General features: G+C 39.5%; 2 protein-coding genes across 14 annotated transcripts in view; both read right to left on the reverse strand.

The window, feature by feature from the left end:
- LOC137027788 (complement factor H-like) overlaps positions 1-3018 on the reverse strand; it is an 80536-nt gene extending 77518 nt beyond the window's left edge. Inside the window, exon 1 of the mRNA XM_067396294.1 lies at positions 2943-3018. Coding sequence (XP_067252395.1) covers positions 2943-3012 — 70 coding nt within the window. The 5' untranslated portion in view covers positions 3013-3018. The remainder of the gene's footprint in view (positions 1-2942) is intronic.
- LOC137027791 (complement factor H-like) overlaps positions 1-17507 on the reverse strand; it is a 59648-nt gene that overhangs the window by 16960 nt on the left and 25181 nt on the right. For 11 of the 13 annotated variants that reach the window (XM_067396302.1, XM_067396309.1, XM_067396306.1 and 8 more), the window contains one exon: positions 12205-13071. The exons of 1 other annotated variant lie outside the window; for it this stretch is intronic. In XM_067396302.1, coding sequence (XP_067252403.1) covers positions 12881-13071 — 191 coding nt within the window. In that variant the 3' untranslated portion in view covers positions 12205-12880. Of the gene's footprint in view, positions 1-3562; positions 3848-12204; positions 13072-17507 lie in introns of those variants that run through there. One more of the 13 variants, XM_067396315.1, reaches the window with a different exon arrangement.

Raw genomic sequence — 17507 nt, forward strand, 5'->3', positions numbered from 1 at the left:
CTAACATAAAGTCAATGTGGTTAGTAATAAGTGAAGCTGGTAATGCTGTTTGTAGAGTTGTTTAATCATCCTCTGTTGAGATCTTGAGAGATTCAATGTCTTCTTTCATCTTCAGTTGATTTCATCTAAGGCTGTGAATTAAGTCAGTTGTAGTTCTAGTGTTTCTGCTCGTCTCTTTTTCTGTTCTCTTCTTTCCTTTAATGATTCTGCTTGTTAACAGGCTTGTTAAGGCTGAGATCACTCTATACTTAATATACACAGATTTTGTGGCTCAGATAAGGTCCAGTTCTGGTTTATTTCTTTGCTCTTGGCTGACATGTGGCATTGCTGTGGCCTGCTTGTGGCTCAGATCTGGCAGACAGAAACGGCCCACACAAGGGCCGTAATTCATTGCAGCATGTGGGCCAGATCATCATGCCACATGTGCCAGATCTGGGCCGGTTCTGGGCCGACACAATGTTGCTATGTGGGCAACAGTTTGTTTTTATATAAAAGTTATCTCTTCCAATTCTTTCATTGTTTACCCATAAACAAGTTATCTATATATCTCTCATAACAGCCGTACTTCATGAACAGCTAACTTCTTTTCACTTGTTTACACAAATATGTCATTGAACATGTTTCTTCCTCCAAGGTATCTCTTTATGATAGCTGTACCTCATAAACAGCTTACTTCTGTTTATCTTCAAGTCAAAGTTGTGTTGTCATTATCATTACTTAATCACCTATTTCAATAAATGTTTTTTTCTTCTTAATTCTCAGTTGTGTTGTCATCATTATTCTTTATAAGCTGAAAGTACAAGCATAGAAAAGTTGCATTTCCTAATGAAACAGGGTGTGGCTCATATCAACAATGTATGTCAGAAATAAAGTCAATTTGAGCTGTTTTAACTGAAAGCAACATAATTTTGCACAGGATATGGCATGGATTGTTTCATGCAGTGAGCTCTCCCTGCTCTTATCTATGCTTGGCTTAAAACTTTCAAACATTGCAAAAGTACAGACATTGTGAAATATATTTGTAACTGCCATTGCAGAATTGAGCAATCTATTGAATTGATAAAAAAAAAAAAAGGCCCAAGACTATAGGCCCAGACTATAGGCCCAATTTTCAGACTATAGGCCTACAATGCAAATGCAAAAATTAAAAATTTAAACCAGATGTTAATTTTTCTTGTTTTTCGTGTACTTTAATAGATACTTTTGCTAAATTTTGACTTTATCCCACTGAACAAAGCTATGTCCGGAAGACCAGAGGTGGGTAATCCAGGGGTCAAAGAGTAAAAGTCCTGCCATATTTTTTTTCCACCCACTGAAGCATTAATGAGATTGTTACGTGTCTGAACATTGCTGAGTGTATACTTGTGTCGTGTCACATTGTTGTGTGGAGCAATAGTTGTGTGTGAAGTGCTCTCTTTCTCTCTCTCGCTCTCCCCCTGTTGCTCCATGCTAATTGTTGTGAATACAGGTGCAGCTGTTTATGTGGGTGGAGCCGGGAATCGTTCAGTGGATAAAAGCTTGGAGGGAAGACTGCTCGATGAGTTTCCTCTCCTGCTTCCTGTTGTTGTACCAGCCGAGTGTGTGTGATGCTGCTGGATTAACCTTTAAAGTAAATCCTGGTGTGGAGTACAAATTATTAGCGGTATAGGCTGGTAAATGTTCAATTGCCCTTTCCCATGCAGACCGTTTGTTAGTGGGAGGCCCTTTTTTGTTTAATTACTATTTTTCTCCTGTTTATTCTGTTAGCAGGGAGGTAAGGGAGACTTAAAGCCATTCTTTAATTTTCTTTAAGAAATAAACAAACTTCCTCTCTGACTCAACTGGTGACATTGTGGTGTTTGTGGGAGCAGGAGACGGGACTCCGGGCGACACGTTATAATGTGTCGCTCTCTATGTTATGACCGAAGGCTGTGTTTGTGGAATTCGTAACAGAGATAAATAAGTGATTAATTGAGTGATGATTGAGCATTATTGAAGACACCTGATGATAACAAGCAGAATCACCAAAGGAGAAAATCACAATTTTTAAGATACCATCACAGAGGTCAGGGTTTGCTTTAGTTGAGCTCTTGACCCTTGACTGTTTAAAATTAGATTTTGTTTGGGCAGTTTTAACTGCATTAAAACCAACCAGAAAAGCAAAGTTAAGAGATAATCAGGTGTTGTTGGTTATGTTTTCACATAATCATTATTTGGTCTGAATCACTGAACTCATTTAGAGCCCAATCTTTGAGTTAGATTTACATTATTGGTTACAGATCAGTTTATACAATACAGACTTTTTTTTAACAAAAGTTGTCCTTATCACAAAAAAAAAAAAATTCTTTTAGACACGCACAGACATCAAGTATCAGCCTGTGAATCTCAACAATTGTGACAAGCAACATATTCTGATCAACAGATCAACGCTGAACATTAGAAAACAAACTACTAAAAAGTCACAGAAAAACAATGAACAAACTCAACTAAAACAAACCCTGACCTCGATGATGGTAACTTAAAAATTTTGATTTTTCTCCTTTGGTGATTCTGCTTGTTTATCATCAAGTATCTTCAATAATGCTCAATCATCACTCAATTAATCAGTGGATGAGATAAAAATATGGCAGGACTTTTACTCTTTGACCCCTGGATTACCCACCTCTGATAGGCAGCCAAGTTTTATTGAAAGCCCATTCTGCCAGCCGTGAAGTATCTTTAATCTACACATGCTAGTAAAACCTGCTAAGCAGTTCACAGTGTTTCACCATCATTATATGAATCTATCCAATTGTTTCTATGTTTTCGTAATATCCTCTCAACAACATTTCGCGAAGCGAACAATGTTACACAAACAAATGTTACACAAAGATGTACTAGTCAACACTCTTTACAACCATTTAAGGTAAATGTTGTGTGTGATTATGTATAATATTCTACATATTAAACATGAATAAACTCACCTTGACCTCGCACAACAGTGACAGAAAATAGGAAACAGGAAAAGCTGATGATTTGTACAGGAACTCTCATTTTGAACTCTCATTTCACAAATGACTGAAACTTTTGTTTTCTGTCTCTTTTTGTATGATGATGGATCAAAAAGTTAATAATTTACTAAAAAGGAAGTAAATTATTACATATGGATATTTTGTTTAAAAGAAAAGTCATTTTTATCTGATGTTAACAGCTGTCAACTGAACACATCAAAATACAGTGATAATCTACTGTATCATGCAGTTCACTTTCAGTCTCATCAAGAGTCTATTTCACAAATGGATTTGAGTTTTGGACCTGCTTTATAATATGTATGAGATTTAAATTCAAGTCAATAAAATGTAATTGACATTAAGATGAACAACAACATCATCAAAAATAATAACTTGCCTTCACTTTGTGCACAACTAAAGAAAAACAACCAATAGTAAAAAGCCAAAATCTCATTTTGGGTTCACATCACAAGTAGCTTTTCTGTCATTTGGACAAATTAAAAGACAAAAAGACAAACTTCTTAAATCACATTTATGTAACCAGGAAGCAAAAAGAAAGTTCCAAAATATTTCATGTGTTCACATACTGTGCTTTACAGGTAAACCCGTTAGATTTTTTTTTTTCCCCACTGACTATTGTTAATTACATTCAAAGAAGAAAATGATTAGATTAATTAATCTGTCCCTTAGGACAATGTAAAAAACTACAGAAATGAGTGAGATGAAAGAAGTTTTAAAATATTCACATATTTCAATGTTTCAAACATTGCAAAACAAATAACTTTGAGAGTTCCACCCTTAAAGTATCCAAGCTAAAACTGAATGACTGAAACTGTTGTTGTCTCCCAGATGACATAGATGATCTTCCTTATCTCACACTGAAAAAAGAAAAAGTTTGCCTTTTTAAACCGTAAATACTGGATGTCATTTACTGGATCTTACACTGTGGACTTTTGGTAAACATTGAAATGTTAAACTCAAAGGTCTTTCATTGTAAAGGTAAATGTTTGTCATGTAGCTGAGTTCTGGCAAATTCAATGAATAGGGTCAACATTTTTAAAAATAGATTATAGAGTTTTTATAGAATTTAGCAGAATTTTATATATAATATAATATATAGGCTATATATATATATATATATATATATATATATATATATATATATATATATATATATATATATATATATACACATTTAACCTAATCACCTCTTCACAAAATATATGGAATGGCTTGGCTATACACACGAAAATGCAAGGATGTTGTTTTCAGATTGATCCATTCTGGGACCCAGTTGCAAAAAATAGCAGTTTCAGGCTCCCAAAACGTTGGATCTGTCTGGATGAATCGCTAATATTTTTACCTATACAACTAAACTCATCTCCGTGTGGATGCACTCCTAGTTTTCCTGAATTGTCTAATTGTCATTATATTCACCTGTGTCTTGTTAATTAGCTCATTCATTCCCTTTCCCTTAAGAGGTTAAGCTGGATACACATTAAAAGATTTTTAAAATGTGAGAGACCACAAACATGAGGACAATACTCTTAGATTCCCTTTCGATACTTCACCCGTACTGCGTATGGGGGAAAAGTCTCCCTTTTTCCCTGCTACTGAAGCCTTTTTAATAATGCAGTGCAGATTTCCCGCCGAAAGGGGCGGGGTAAAGCCCTATATAAGTGAGCATTTCGCCATAGGCTACTCAGTTCTTTCTCCTTCAGCGACGACTCGTCTTCTCCTCGCTGATCCTCGCAGAAGCCTGCTTGCCTGGAAAGAAGCTCGCTGCCTTGGAAGAAGCTCTGCTGCCGTCGAAGAGGCCCTGCAGCGGACCCAGCTGAGTCACCGGATTCGCCAGCGCCTTCGCCCTCGCCGACTGCCACCTTCGCGCCATCAACGAGCCGCCGCCTCCCGCTTCCTGCTTCCGGCCCTGTCTCAGCGCGTCTCCTGCCGCCATCCGGCGCGCCTAATAGAGCATTTTTCCGCGGTTCCACACCGCATTAAGAGCACTTTCCACAGCGGTTTTCACCGCTTACGGCCCTCACCGTCTAAGAGCACCACAATCACCGTTTTCACAGCGCCCCGGCATTTTTCAATGCCTCTCCACTACACTATGTGCAGAGCCCCTCTGCTCGATGCAGATGGCCACTGTGAGTGTGTTGGATGTCTGGGCAAGTCCCAAGCAGACGACGCGCTTGCTGGAGGCTCATGCTCACACTGCGAGTCTATGAGCTTGGCATCCTTGCGCTCACGGGCTGCTTTCTTCATGGGAAGTGACCCTGCCGATCGTGCCCTCCTCTCTCCTTCCTCCTGCGAGCCGGCTAGGAAGAGACAGCGGGGAAGACCGGCCCAGCGCGCTGAGCGAGCTCACGTCAGCCCATTGCCTGCGTGCCTCGCCCTCTCCCAGCAGAAAACAGTCCCCAGTTCTGTTCTCCCGCCCTGAACAACGTCCCTCAGCTGATGCAAGCAACCTTGTTTCCTTCGGCGGTTCCGATGAAGAGCAGCTCGACGACTCTGTGTCTCTGACAGCCTCTGAACCGGAGCACTGGCCGGGCGAGTCAGACGACCCCGCCCCTCTGCCCCCCCTCGAGCCCATTGATCGCGGCGCAGGTATGGACACTGAGCTTTTCCACGTCCTATCAAAAGCCGTGGAGGAATTGGACCTCGACTGGGCTCCACCAGAGGAGCCGTCACGAAGCCGCCTGGATTAGTGGTTCCTCCCAGGCTGCCGTCAAGCTCCTCAACAGCGCTCGGCTCCGTTCTTTCCTGAGGTTCACCAGGAACTGGCGAAGTCATGGTGCGCCCCGTATTCAGCCGCCTGCACACTGCACACTTCACACCACTCCCCACATAGCAACTTTGTGTCGGCCCAGAACCGGCCCACATCTGGCACATGTGGCATGATGATCTGGCCCACATGCTGCAATGAATTACGGCCCTTGTGTGGGCCATTCAGCAGCTTGCGGCTTCCGTCAAGAACAAAGCCTACCTCCCTCTGAAGCTGTTCCAGAGGTTGCTAGGGTTGATGGCTTCCGCCTCCCCTGTGCTGCGGCTAGGCCTGCTACGAATGCGGCCTCTTCAGTACTGGCTGAAATTTCGGGTCCCTCCTCACGCATGGCGGCACGGCCGCCTGCGCTTCAAGGTCAATCAGGCCTGCATAGCAGCCCTGAAGCCCTGGACGAACCCCTCTTGGTTCAGTCTTGGTGTACCCCTACAGGCGGTGTCGCGGAGGATGGTGCTTTCCACTGACGCGTCCATCCTGGGTTTGGGGTGCTCTATGCGAGGGCAGTCCGGCCTTCGGCTCGTGGTCCCACGAGGAAAGCCATCTGCACATCAACTGCCTCGAGATGCTGGCAGTGATTCGAGCCCTACAGGCCTTTCAGACTCATTTGACGGATCGCTTAGTCCAATCGGACAGCATGACAGTGGTGTCATATATCAACCGCCAAGGGGGTCTTTCGTCCAGCCGCCTATGCGCTCTGGTGAAACGACTGCTAGAATGGGCTTCTTCACAGGTTCGGTCGCTCAGAGCGACCCACATCCCCAGAAAGAACAACCTGGGAGCAGACATGCTGTCCTGGAGCAACGTCTCCTCAGACGGGTGGATGCTCCATCCCCAGATAGTTCACACCATTTGGGAGTTCTTCGGAAATGCGGAGGTAGACCTCTTCGCCTCTCAAGACAACTCTCATTGCCCAATTTATTTTTCAAAGAAGGACGATGCGCTGGCCCACTCTTGGCCCAACACCCTTCTCTACGCTTTTCCCCCGGTCACTCTGATCCCTCAGGTGATCAGGCGTGTCAGGGAAGACAAACACAGAGTTCTGTTAGTGGCCCCGCTCTGGAGGTGCCAAGTTTGGACCTCGGAGCTATTCAGGCTTTCCATGAAAGCCCCCTGGCCGATTCCCCTGAGACGGGACCTTCTCTCTCAGATGAACAGAAAAATCTGGCACCCACGGCCGGAGCTGTGGGCTCTGCACCTGTGATCCCTTGATGGGAGCCATCTGCTCAAAAATGGGCGGTCTTTGTTAGCTGGTGTTCTACACGCAGCATAGACCCCCAGAAATGCGGCATAGCCGCTATACTGTCCTTCCTCCAAGAACGCCTGGACGCGGCGCGAGCCCCCTCCACGCTGAAGGTTTATGTAGCAGCCATCGCAGCGTTTCACGCTCCTATCGCTGGCCAGTCAGTAGGTCGGAACAACCTTGTTGTGAGGTTTCTAAGGGGTTCCAGGTGGTTGCATCCACCACGGACCCCTACGGTTCCTTCTTGGGACCTCTCTTTGGTCCTCAGAGCTCTAAAGGGCCCGCCCTTTGAGCCACTGCGCCTAGCAGACCTTAGGCCCCTGACGCTAAAAACCGCCCTGCTTCTTGCACTGGCGTCGATCAAGCGTGTTGGCGATTTGCAGGCCCTTTCTGTTAGCCCTGCATGCCTTGAGTTTGGGCCAGATGACTCTAGAGTCGTGCTGAAACCTAAGGTGGGCTACGTTCTGAAGGTGCTTTCTACACCTTTCAGGTTATTTCGCTCTCCGCGTTTCCCCCTATGCCGGGCAATCAGGAGCAGGAATTACTTTGCCCTGTCAGGGCACTGCGCATTTACATTGAGCGATCACAACCCTTCCGGCAGTCTGATCAGCTCTTTGTTTGCTTTGGCGGCCGCACCAAAGGGTTTCCGGTCTCAAAGCAACGTCTTTCGCGTTGGATTGTCGACGCTATTACGCTCTGTTATTCCTCGGTGGGGACCCCTTGCCCCATAAGAGTAAGACCCCACTCCACTAGGGGTATGGCCTCATCTTGGGCCTGGTCCAGTGGAATTTCCATTAAAGACGTTTGTGAGGTGGCCGGCTGGTCCTTGCTGTCCACTTTTGCCAGATTTTATCAATTGGACGTTCCGACCTTACAGGCTCGGGTCCACTCGGCATAAATATGCGGCCATTATAGTTCTGCGTTTTACACAAAACCCGGGAGTTTTTCCCTCGTAGTGCACAAGGGTTACGGCGGCTTCGGCCTTCCCACTTGACACTCGGTCCCCTCGCGGTGTCTGGACAAGTCCAGTCGTTTCCCCAGCAGTGGCATGGCGTGGTTGAATTCGCTCCCCCATATGCAGTACGAGTGAAGTATCGAAAGGGAACTTACTCGGTTACTTAACGTAACCTCGGTTCCCTGAGATACGGAACGAGTACTGCGTTACTTGCCATGCCACTAGGCTGCAGCTCAGTGTCATTGCTTCAGTCGATATGGCCTGAGTAGCCTATGGCGAAATGCTCACTTATATAGGGCTTTGTCGCCATAGGCCGCGCAGCAAAGCCGCTCCGTCAACCGGGAGACTATTCCCCCATACGCAGTACTCGTTCCATATCTCAGGGAACCAAGGTTACGTTAAGTAACCGAGTAAGTTTAACCATTTTTCTTCTATAGTGTGTTGTTCGCCATGACAAAGTCCCGACTGTGAATACGGGAAATCTCACAAATTCTCTCTAGACTTCAGAATAAACATGGCAGATGATAGGCAGGAAGAAATTTTGATTAAAGTGTTTGGAATGATTTTGACAGAAAATTCACAGGAAAAAAAACGAAAGAAAAGGGTTTTGGTGAAGTCGTGAAGACGGCAGGAACATGTTCGTTCAATCAACAATCAACAGCACCAAAAACGCCAGTTTTATTCAAAGAATCTCTTAGGGAACATTTACAAGACAATGATGTACTAAAAACTGAATTTTTTTTTCTTTGTACAGATGACAATGTTTTCAAAACTATCCCCATTCACATGGATCTGCGAAAATGACAAAAAAAACGCTGTATTATGCATGCCAGACAAGTTGTTGGTGACGTCATTGCAGTTTACACAGAGATGAAAATGGTATTGTTTTCAAATTCGCAACTTAAAAAATGTTTTTAAATGTTTTCATTTTCAGGCCACCAAAACTCTGTTGTCGTGTAAATGAACAGACCAGCACACCCATAGCGGAACAGACAACACTGTCACATGCTTCATGGTGCAATGCATTCTGGGAGCCATGGATAAGTTTCATATGATGCACTCAGAATGCATTGCACCATGAAGCATGTCACCATTGTTGAGATTCATACGCCGATTCTTGATGTCTGTGTGCGAGTAAAACTCACAGGAGCCCAAAATATGTAAATGGTGTGTTATAAATCGTTTTATGTTCTGATTAAATTCTACTATTCTCTTGCTGTAGAATCATAACAATAAAACAGAATTAATAACATACTACCCATACAAACCTCCCACATAATATCAATGAGTTAAGCCAATATATGATGATTATATTCTTATCATCAATCAGCTTACAGCATCTGATTAAATTTTCTCTTGCTGTTCTCACCATAACAAACAGACACAGCTGTTAAGAGAAAAACTAATGTTAAAAAGTCAAGAGTCTGACTAAAGCACACACTGATCGCCACAATGGTAACATCAAATCAAACTATTACTTTCAAATAAGTAATCAACATCTAAGCCTCTTCTTAATTCTTAATACAAACTTCTGTCTGACAGAAATAAAGTCAGTATGGTTAGTAATAAGTGAAGCTAATGTTGTTTGTGGAGTTGTTTAATCAGATCTTGAAAGATGTAATGTATATTATCTTCAGTTGATTTCATCCAAGGCTGTGGCTGGAAGTAGTTCTTGTGTTTCTCTTTCCTTCAGTGATTATGCTTGTTAACAGCAGGTGTTCTTCACTAATACAAAATCATTATTCAATCACTTAATTATCTCATTACCTCCAACACTGATTAAGTGTTACATTAAACAGTCTGTAGTGTGCACACTAAGCAGTGTTCATTTCATCTGGGCAAATCCATGTGGGGCCTACATGGAAACTGGGTGCAAAACTGGCTGGGTCCCAGTTAGATAGCCCAGGTCAAACCCATTTGTGCCCCACATGGCTCTGCTGCCTGGGTAGCCTGCATGGATGGGCAGGAAATGCTTATTGTCAATCATATTTAATGACGGTGGTCCTGAAAGTAAGATAGTAAGACACGACTTCTTTGATTTGATAATAAAATATAAATTCTATAAAAATTTTTTAAAAAAAAAGTATTTATTGCTCAGACAAAATCATTGGCTCTGTTCTGCAAACTCCAGCTATGCAGCAGATACACACTCAAAGTGAATAACATAGTAACGTCCCTCTTCTGTGTTGCCTGATGCAGTCACACTCAAATCTGTGCTAGGGCTTGACTTCTCATAGCAGCTAATACATGTAAAAAAAATAAATAAAAAAATAAATAAAATAAATATAAAGAAACCAACAAAAAACGTTAAAGTAAAAAACAGCAAAAAAAGAGGTCTTTCTTACATCAGACCACTCTGTGCACAAGTATAATTTCCTGTAAATGAAAAAAAAAGAAAAAAAAAAAAAAGATAAGTTACTTTAGAGAAGTCAGACTTCTTGAGTCATATTTATGCAACACATGCAGGAAGCAAAGAGTAGTGTCTAAAATAATTGGCATGTTCACCTCTGAACTCTGTAGTTTAATTCTGTTAATGTTTTCACTGGCTCATGTTCTTCTTGATCAAATTACAAAGTATGATTATGTGGTGAATGAATCTCTCACATAGAGCATTGGAAATTATTGAGATTGAAGAGGATTCAGAACACTTTCAAACTTTCAAACATTGCAAAAGTCAGGTCATTGTGAAATATATTTGTAAGAAATTGAGCAATCTATTGAACTGAAAAAAAAAAAAAAAACAGATGCAGAAGAGTTTGACTCTTAAAGTATTCCACTGACTGTTTAACTGTTGTTGTGTCTCATCTATAGATGACAGAGGTGGGTAATCCAGGGGTCAAAGAGTAAAAGTCCTGCCATATTTTTATTCCACCCACTGAAGCATTAATGAGATAAATAAGTGATTCATTGAGTGATGATTGAGCATTATTGAAGACACCTGATGATAACAAGCAGAATCACCAAAGGAGAAAATCACAATTTTTAAGTTACCATCATCGAGGTCAGGGTTTGCTTTAGTTGAGCTTTTGACCCTTGATTATTTAATATTAGATTTTGTTTAGGTAGTTTTAACTGCTTTAAAACCAACCAGACAAGCAGAGTTAAAATATGATCAGGTGGTATCGGTTATGTGTTCTCAAAATCATTATTTGATCTGAATTATTGAACTCATTTCAGCCGCATTTACACTGCAAGTCTTAATGCACAGATCCGATCTTTTGACCATATCTAATTTTTTCGGACGACATGCTTACATTTCTTTTAAAAGTGACCTATATCGGATGTGTCCTTTTTACACTGCACTTGGCGAAACGTACCAAAAATAGCCTATTTGACATCACAAATCAATTTCAATGGTACATTGAGCTTAATTTATTGACGTGAATTCATATAGAAACCCTTTTAATGCAATAGTTACATCCCTGCATAAAAATAATACAAATTCTTCACGACAGTATACGTACGCAGCTCCGCTGGAAGCGTGTGAGTTGAATACTACTCGTGCACAGGTAGATATTCACAGCTTCATGGGCTCGAATCCGCTATCCTTTACTAAAGTTTTTTTTTTTTTTTTGTCATTAAAACAAATGCATTCATCAGTGATTGTATATCAAGGGCAGTTGCAAGTTTGTGTGCTTTTTATTTTGTGGTTTCAATGGAACGAATAGGGACTGAAGCGCGCGTCTGCTCTGTGCACGAGCCGTCGTCACTGACAACAGCGACAACGAAAACTCAGTGTGATTTCAAGAGTTGGATCGCCTTTTATTTAACACAAACAAATGCAATTAATAATCTGCCAGTCAACTAGAGATGTTCCGTTTGTTATAGGTATGTCTGTACCTCGAAATGTTAAAAAACCCTCACTTTTCAATGACGCAGGAGTCGCATTTACAGGGGAATATCCGATCTGTCCGCTTACACTGCAGGCGCAAACGCACGTATCCGATTCATATCTGATTTATAACCACATATGAATGAGGCCTGAAACCGATCTGTGAAAATCGGAATCCATGCCCTTTTTTTCTGCTTACACTGCCCAAACAAAACCTAATACTAAAAAGGCAAGGGTCAAGAGCTCAACTAAAACAAACCCTGACCTCGATGATGGTAACTTAAAATAGTGATTTTCTCCTTTGGTGATTCTGCTTGTTATCATCAGGTGTCTTCAATAATGCTCAATCATCACTCAATTAATCACTTATTTATCTCATTAATGCTTCAGTGGGTGGAATAAAAATATGGCAGGACTTTTACTCTATGACCCCTGGACTATACACCTCTGATATTAATAAAGACTGTTTGAATGAATCTGTATAGTCTCCTAATCAATGGTTAGGAAATGTGACATTAGGCAAGCTTGTGAAATGTTTTTAAAAAAGTGATCCAAGTCTTGATAAATGTGTCCATTAGATTGTAAAAAGATTGATAAAGGTTAATTATTATGTATTATTATATCACATACATATATAATTATTAATATTATTAATAAATTAAATATTATCATTATTATGTCTCCTATAAATTAGGTTAATAATATAAACATGTCAGTGGTCACATTTGTAATCAGCAGGAAACCCAGAGTAGAATGAAAATTTAATAACACATGCATTTGCCACATATTAGTGTGACAGTACAAAATACTTGATTATATGCTACTTTCTCTTTAGTCTTAAACGTTTTTGCAATCAATTTTTGAAAAGTCTTTCATTGTACTCAGTAAAATACACATAGGCTCACTTAGCTGGCATTAAAAAAGTTAGTCGTTTTCATACAAGCACAATTTTAAACAGGTTGCTTTTATAATTTATTTAGTTTTAATTGCAAGAGTTCCAAAAAGGAGAAGCTGAATTGAAAAAAAAATGTTTTATAATGATTGGCTTAATTTGTTTTTGCTTTGTAGAACAGCTGATGCTTCAGTGATGTTTTATTCACTGTCACTCACACAGAGGTAAAGTCATCTCTCCATCATTACATGTTTGTATTAGGTCACTGCCTACTGAATATTTGCCTCTCTGACACTTAAATTCGATTCTATCACCATGTGGTGAGAATATCTTTTCCCGTCCACGCCATCGCAGCTCAAGGCCTCTTTCATCCATTAACTCCACTGTCACTGAACAGGGCTCTGAAACAAACCCAACATCTCACTCTCAGTGTTACAGGATACATTCACTGATTCATCAGAACCAGAACTACAACAACAAGATTACATAAAAATGACAAAAATAAAAGGAAAAATCCAGTGAGAATGCCTTTGCATGTCTTTAATGCTGTACAACTACACTGTTAGACCTTGCTGGGCTTTTTTTTTTTACAGTAAAATACTGGCAACACTGTTGCCAGTAATTTATTGTTGATTGTACAGTTATTTACTGTAATCTTCAGTATGTTACCGTAAAGATACCATGCACTAAATTAAAACTCGTGCTAGCTTATTTCATTTGCAGAAACCAGCTACCATTTAAATTTACCAACTAATATTTATTGCATGCTAACAATGCGAGCGTATTATCACTATGAACTTATTTCATTAGAATTCACTAAAAACATTTTAGATAAAGAGATTTCCACTGCACCAACATCCATACTGTCACCGTCTGTTAAATAAAACTTAAGCACAGGCTCTACTCTTCAGCACAATGGTGACCCAAAAACTCAATTTTACAGTAAACTACTGGCAACAGTGTTGCCAGTCTATTACTGTTTTTTAACTTACAGTTTGTAACTGTTAAAATACATTTTGTGGGTGTGACTTTTTATCTTACACCTTTAACCCTTTCAACCCCACAGGGACATCCTTAAGTGTACACACTACAGAGTAAAAGTAATACTGACGCTGTGTTGCAGTGAGATAATTAAGTTAATATTTAAGTTATGATTGAGCATGAATGATGAACACCTGCTGTTAACAAGCAGAACCACTGAAATAAGGAACAAGAACAGGAAGAAATATGAGCAGAAACTACAACTACGAGCAGAACTACAACTGTTTTTCAGCCATTAAATATTATTACACTTATTACTGACCAGTTTAACTTTATTTCTACAGAAGATCTTATTGAGAATTAACAGAAGTTTAGATGTTGATGTTTAACTGAAAATGTTTGGTTTGATGTCACCATTAAGGAGCGTTTTCTTTAGATGAACTCTTGACCCTTAAGATCTTAACATCAGTCTTTTTTTCTTTCATTCACTCTGGCAATTTTAACTATTTTTACAAGCCATGTTTGATATGAGGAAGAAAAAAAAGATGACAGTTCAGTGCTAATAATGAAGTAACCGTGACAGCTACTTGATTATAATAACTTATAAATGATCTGACACGGTTTAATCCCTTGTGTTATATTTTTAAGCACCTTAAGTTTGGCCTTACCATGACAATGAGTTAAAACAAAAAAAAACTGCATTGAAAGAATTTTTTTTGAACACAATGGAGTAGAAAAAAAAAAAAGCTTCAGTGTCTTTTTAGACACACGCAGATATCAAAAATCAGCATGTCAATATCCACTGTGGTGGCAATAAAAAGGACTATTCAGTTGCATAATTTATTCATGCTGCAGTGCATGCTGGGAGTTTTGTACTATGCTGGCACCCAGGATGCATTGCAACATTAAACTTATAAATGTCATCATTGTTGAGATTCATGTGCTGATTGTTGATGTCTGTGTGTGTCTAAATTATGCTGGAGCTCCAAATGTATTATGCACTATGTGATTTTATATTCTTCTAAATAACTGAGTACTGAAACAATGCTGCATCTAATTGTTTTAAATCAAATTTTTTTTTTTTTTTTTTTTTTAAAGGAGCTTTGAGATGACACACTAGGACATCAAGAATCAGCACATGAATCTCAATTATGGTGACAATCAAAAGCATCATGTAGCTGCAATGCATGCTGGGTACTGTAGTACAAAACTCCAAGAATGTATCAGAGCATTATGTAGCTGATCTGATTGCTTAAATATTTTGTTTATTGTCACCATCATTGAGATTCACATGCTGATTACTGATTTCTGTGTTTGTCAAAATAGCCTCTTTTCTTGTGTTTTTATTTATTTTTATCTTCTAACTGATTTCTGCAATATATCTAGATCTCATCTATTTATATAGATGTAACATTTATATTTAATTAATATGACTTCAGTGAAGCAGGCTATTTCATGATAATTACAAAATCATCAATAGTTAACAATGATCACACTTCAGTTTTCTTTGCTACTGCTAATGTGTTGTAGTTTTAGTGTTAGTAGTGAAGCTGGTAATGCTGTTTGTGGAGTTGTTTAATCAGATCTTCAGAGATTTCATGTCTTTTATCTTCAGTTGATTTCATCTAAGGCTGTGACTGAAGTCAGTTGTAGTTCTTGTGTTTCTGCTCATCTCTTTTTTTCTGTTTCCTTCTTTCCTTCAGTGATTCTGCTTGATAACAGGATTGTTTATGCTGAGATGACTCTATAAATAATATATAAATATTTTGTGGATCAGATAAGGTTCAGTTCTTTGCTCTTGGCTGACATTTGGCATTTCTATGGCCTGCTTGTGGTCCAGATGTGGCAAACAGGAGCGGTCCACCCAAGTGCCATCCTTCCCGCCACATGTGGCCCAGATCATCATCCCACAGATATAATGTCGAATGGTTTCACACTCAGTGTGGATGAAGTCAGTTGTAGTTCTTGTGTTTCTTCTCTTTTTTCTGGTCTTGTTTCTCTGTCCTTCAGTGATTCTGCTAATCAGGTGTTCATCAGTGTCTGAATTCACTCACTTCTTTTCATTCACTCTGTCAAATGTACTATATTAGTGAACTGATGTAGGGAATAGTGAATGAGGGTATAGGGTGTGATTTGAACACAGCCTCTGAGTGTCGACTTTGAGCAACGTTAACTCACAGTATATTCCTGCAGGCTATTTTCTCGAAAATGACAAAAATTAACCAGAATGCATTATTTTGTACAGTATATTACTGTTTTAATGGAAAATATTTTGTTACTGTCAGTATTTGGCCGTTTTTCTACAGCAAGGTCTAACAGTGTACAACAACAAGATCACATCAAACATTTATACACTAGTGGAACTAAAATGCTAAAATGTATTTGAAACACATTTATTTCATGCTAAGTATACTACAAATACATTTACATATTTATGTACTAAAAATATCCTGCAATTGTACTTTTGGCATACTAAACTGATATACTCGAGTCTGCTAAATTGGAACGACTAATTTTGTACTTGATGCACTTTAATTGTGCAGAAGTAGTGCTGAGGTCCAACTAAAGATATATTTGATTGGGCTAAAGTGGAACTATTGCAAGTATACTTTAGGTACACTTTAAATATGTTGCATTTAAAAGATTCTACAGTTTATACAATCCTTATTAATATTGACATTAAAACACATTTTAGGCTTAATAAGAAATGTACAATGTGCACAATACACCAAATAAAGTTTAATTATATATATATTTTTTATATCAGTAAGCAGAGGTGGGTAATCAGGGGTCAAAGAGTAAAAGTCCTGCCATATTTTTTATTCCACCCACTGAAGCATTAATGAGATAAATAAGTGATAAATTGAGTGATGATTGAGCATTATTGAAGACACCTGATGATAACAAGCAGAATCAACAAAGGAGAAAATCACAATTTTTAAGTTACCATCATCGAGGTCAGGGTTTGTTTTAGTTGAGCTCTTGACCCTTGACTATTTAATATTAGATTTTTTTTCGGTTTTTTGTACTTTTTTGAGTACATTTTCTAATCTGTAATTTTACTTGTACTTAAGTACAAATTCAGCTTAGAAATCTACTTCGCTACTTGTAAAATCACATTCCGTTACTGAGTACGCCAACAATTTGAATTAATATTGAAACCATATGGCTCTGCTTTGACCAGCATATCGGTAGCCAATAAAGTTATCCGATCGTAAACGGACCAATGAAAACTCCCCAAAATCTCCCCGACGCCTCCTCCTCCTGTCACTCGTTTCAGTTACAGCGCAGGATTGCAGGTATTGCGCATAATTTTAATCATACCCGCAGGTTTGTGGAGAGCGCATTCATGTAATGGCCGAAAACGACGCGAGCTCTCAAATAAACAAGTGAACTGCCTCTCCACTGCAGGGCGCGCGCTCTGTGTAGTGTGCAATCGCGAATCTCTCCGTGCTCTTAAATTAAACGTTGTCAAAAGTTATAAAACAATCATAATAGACCATGCCTGGCCGATGAAAATGCTACAGTCTCAACAAACAAAGGTGGATCTTTAATTTCTTTACAATGTAGCCTAGATGTATGTTTCAGAATGGGGCATTTATATGATTTTTACATATAAATAACCTAGTCTGTGTAACTGCATCACTATATACAGACATTATAGGTCAAACCATTCTGATGTTCTTTTTATCTAAATAACATATTATATGGCTCTTAAAAGGGTTAGTTTAACCAAAAAATGAAATTTCTGTCATTAATTACCCACCCTCATGTCATTTCAAACCCGTAAGACCTTCATTCATCTTCAGAACACAAATGAAGATATTTTTGATAAAATCCGCTTTCTGACCCCAGA

This window comes from Chanodichthys erythropterus, chromosome 10, assembly GCF_024489055.1.
Source record: "Chanodichthys erythropterus isolate Z2021 chromosome 10, ASM2448905v1, whole genome shotgun sequence".
NCBI lineage: Eukaryota > Metazoa > Chordata > Actinopteri > Cypriniformes > Xenocyprididae > Chanodichthys > Chanodichthys erythropterus.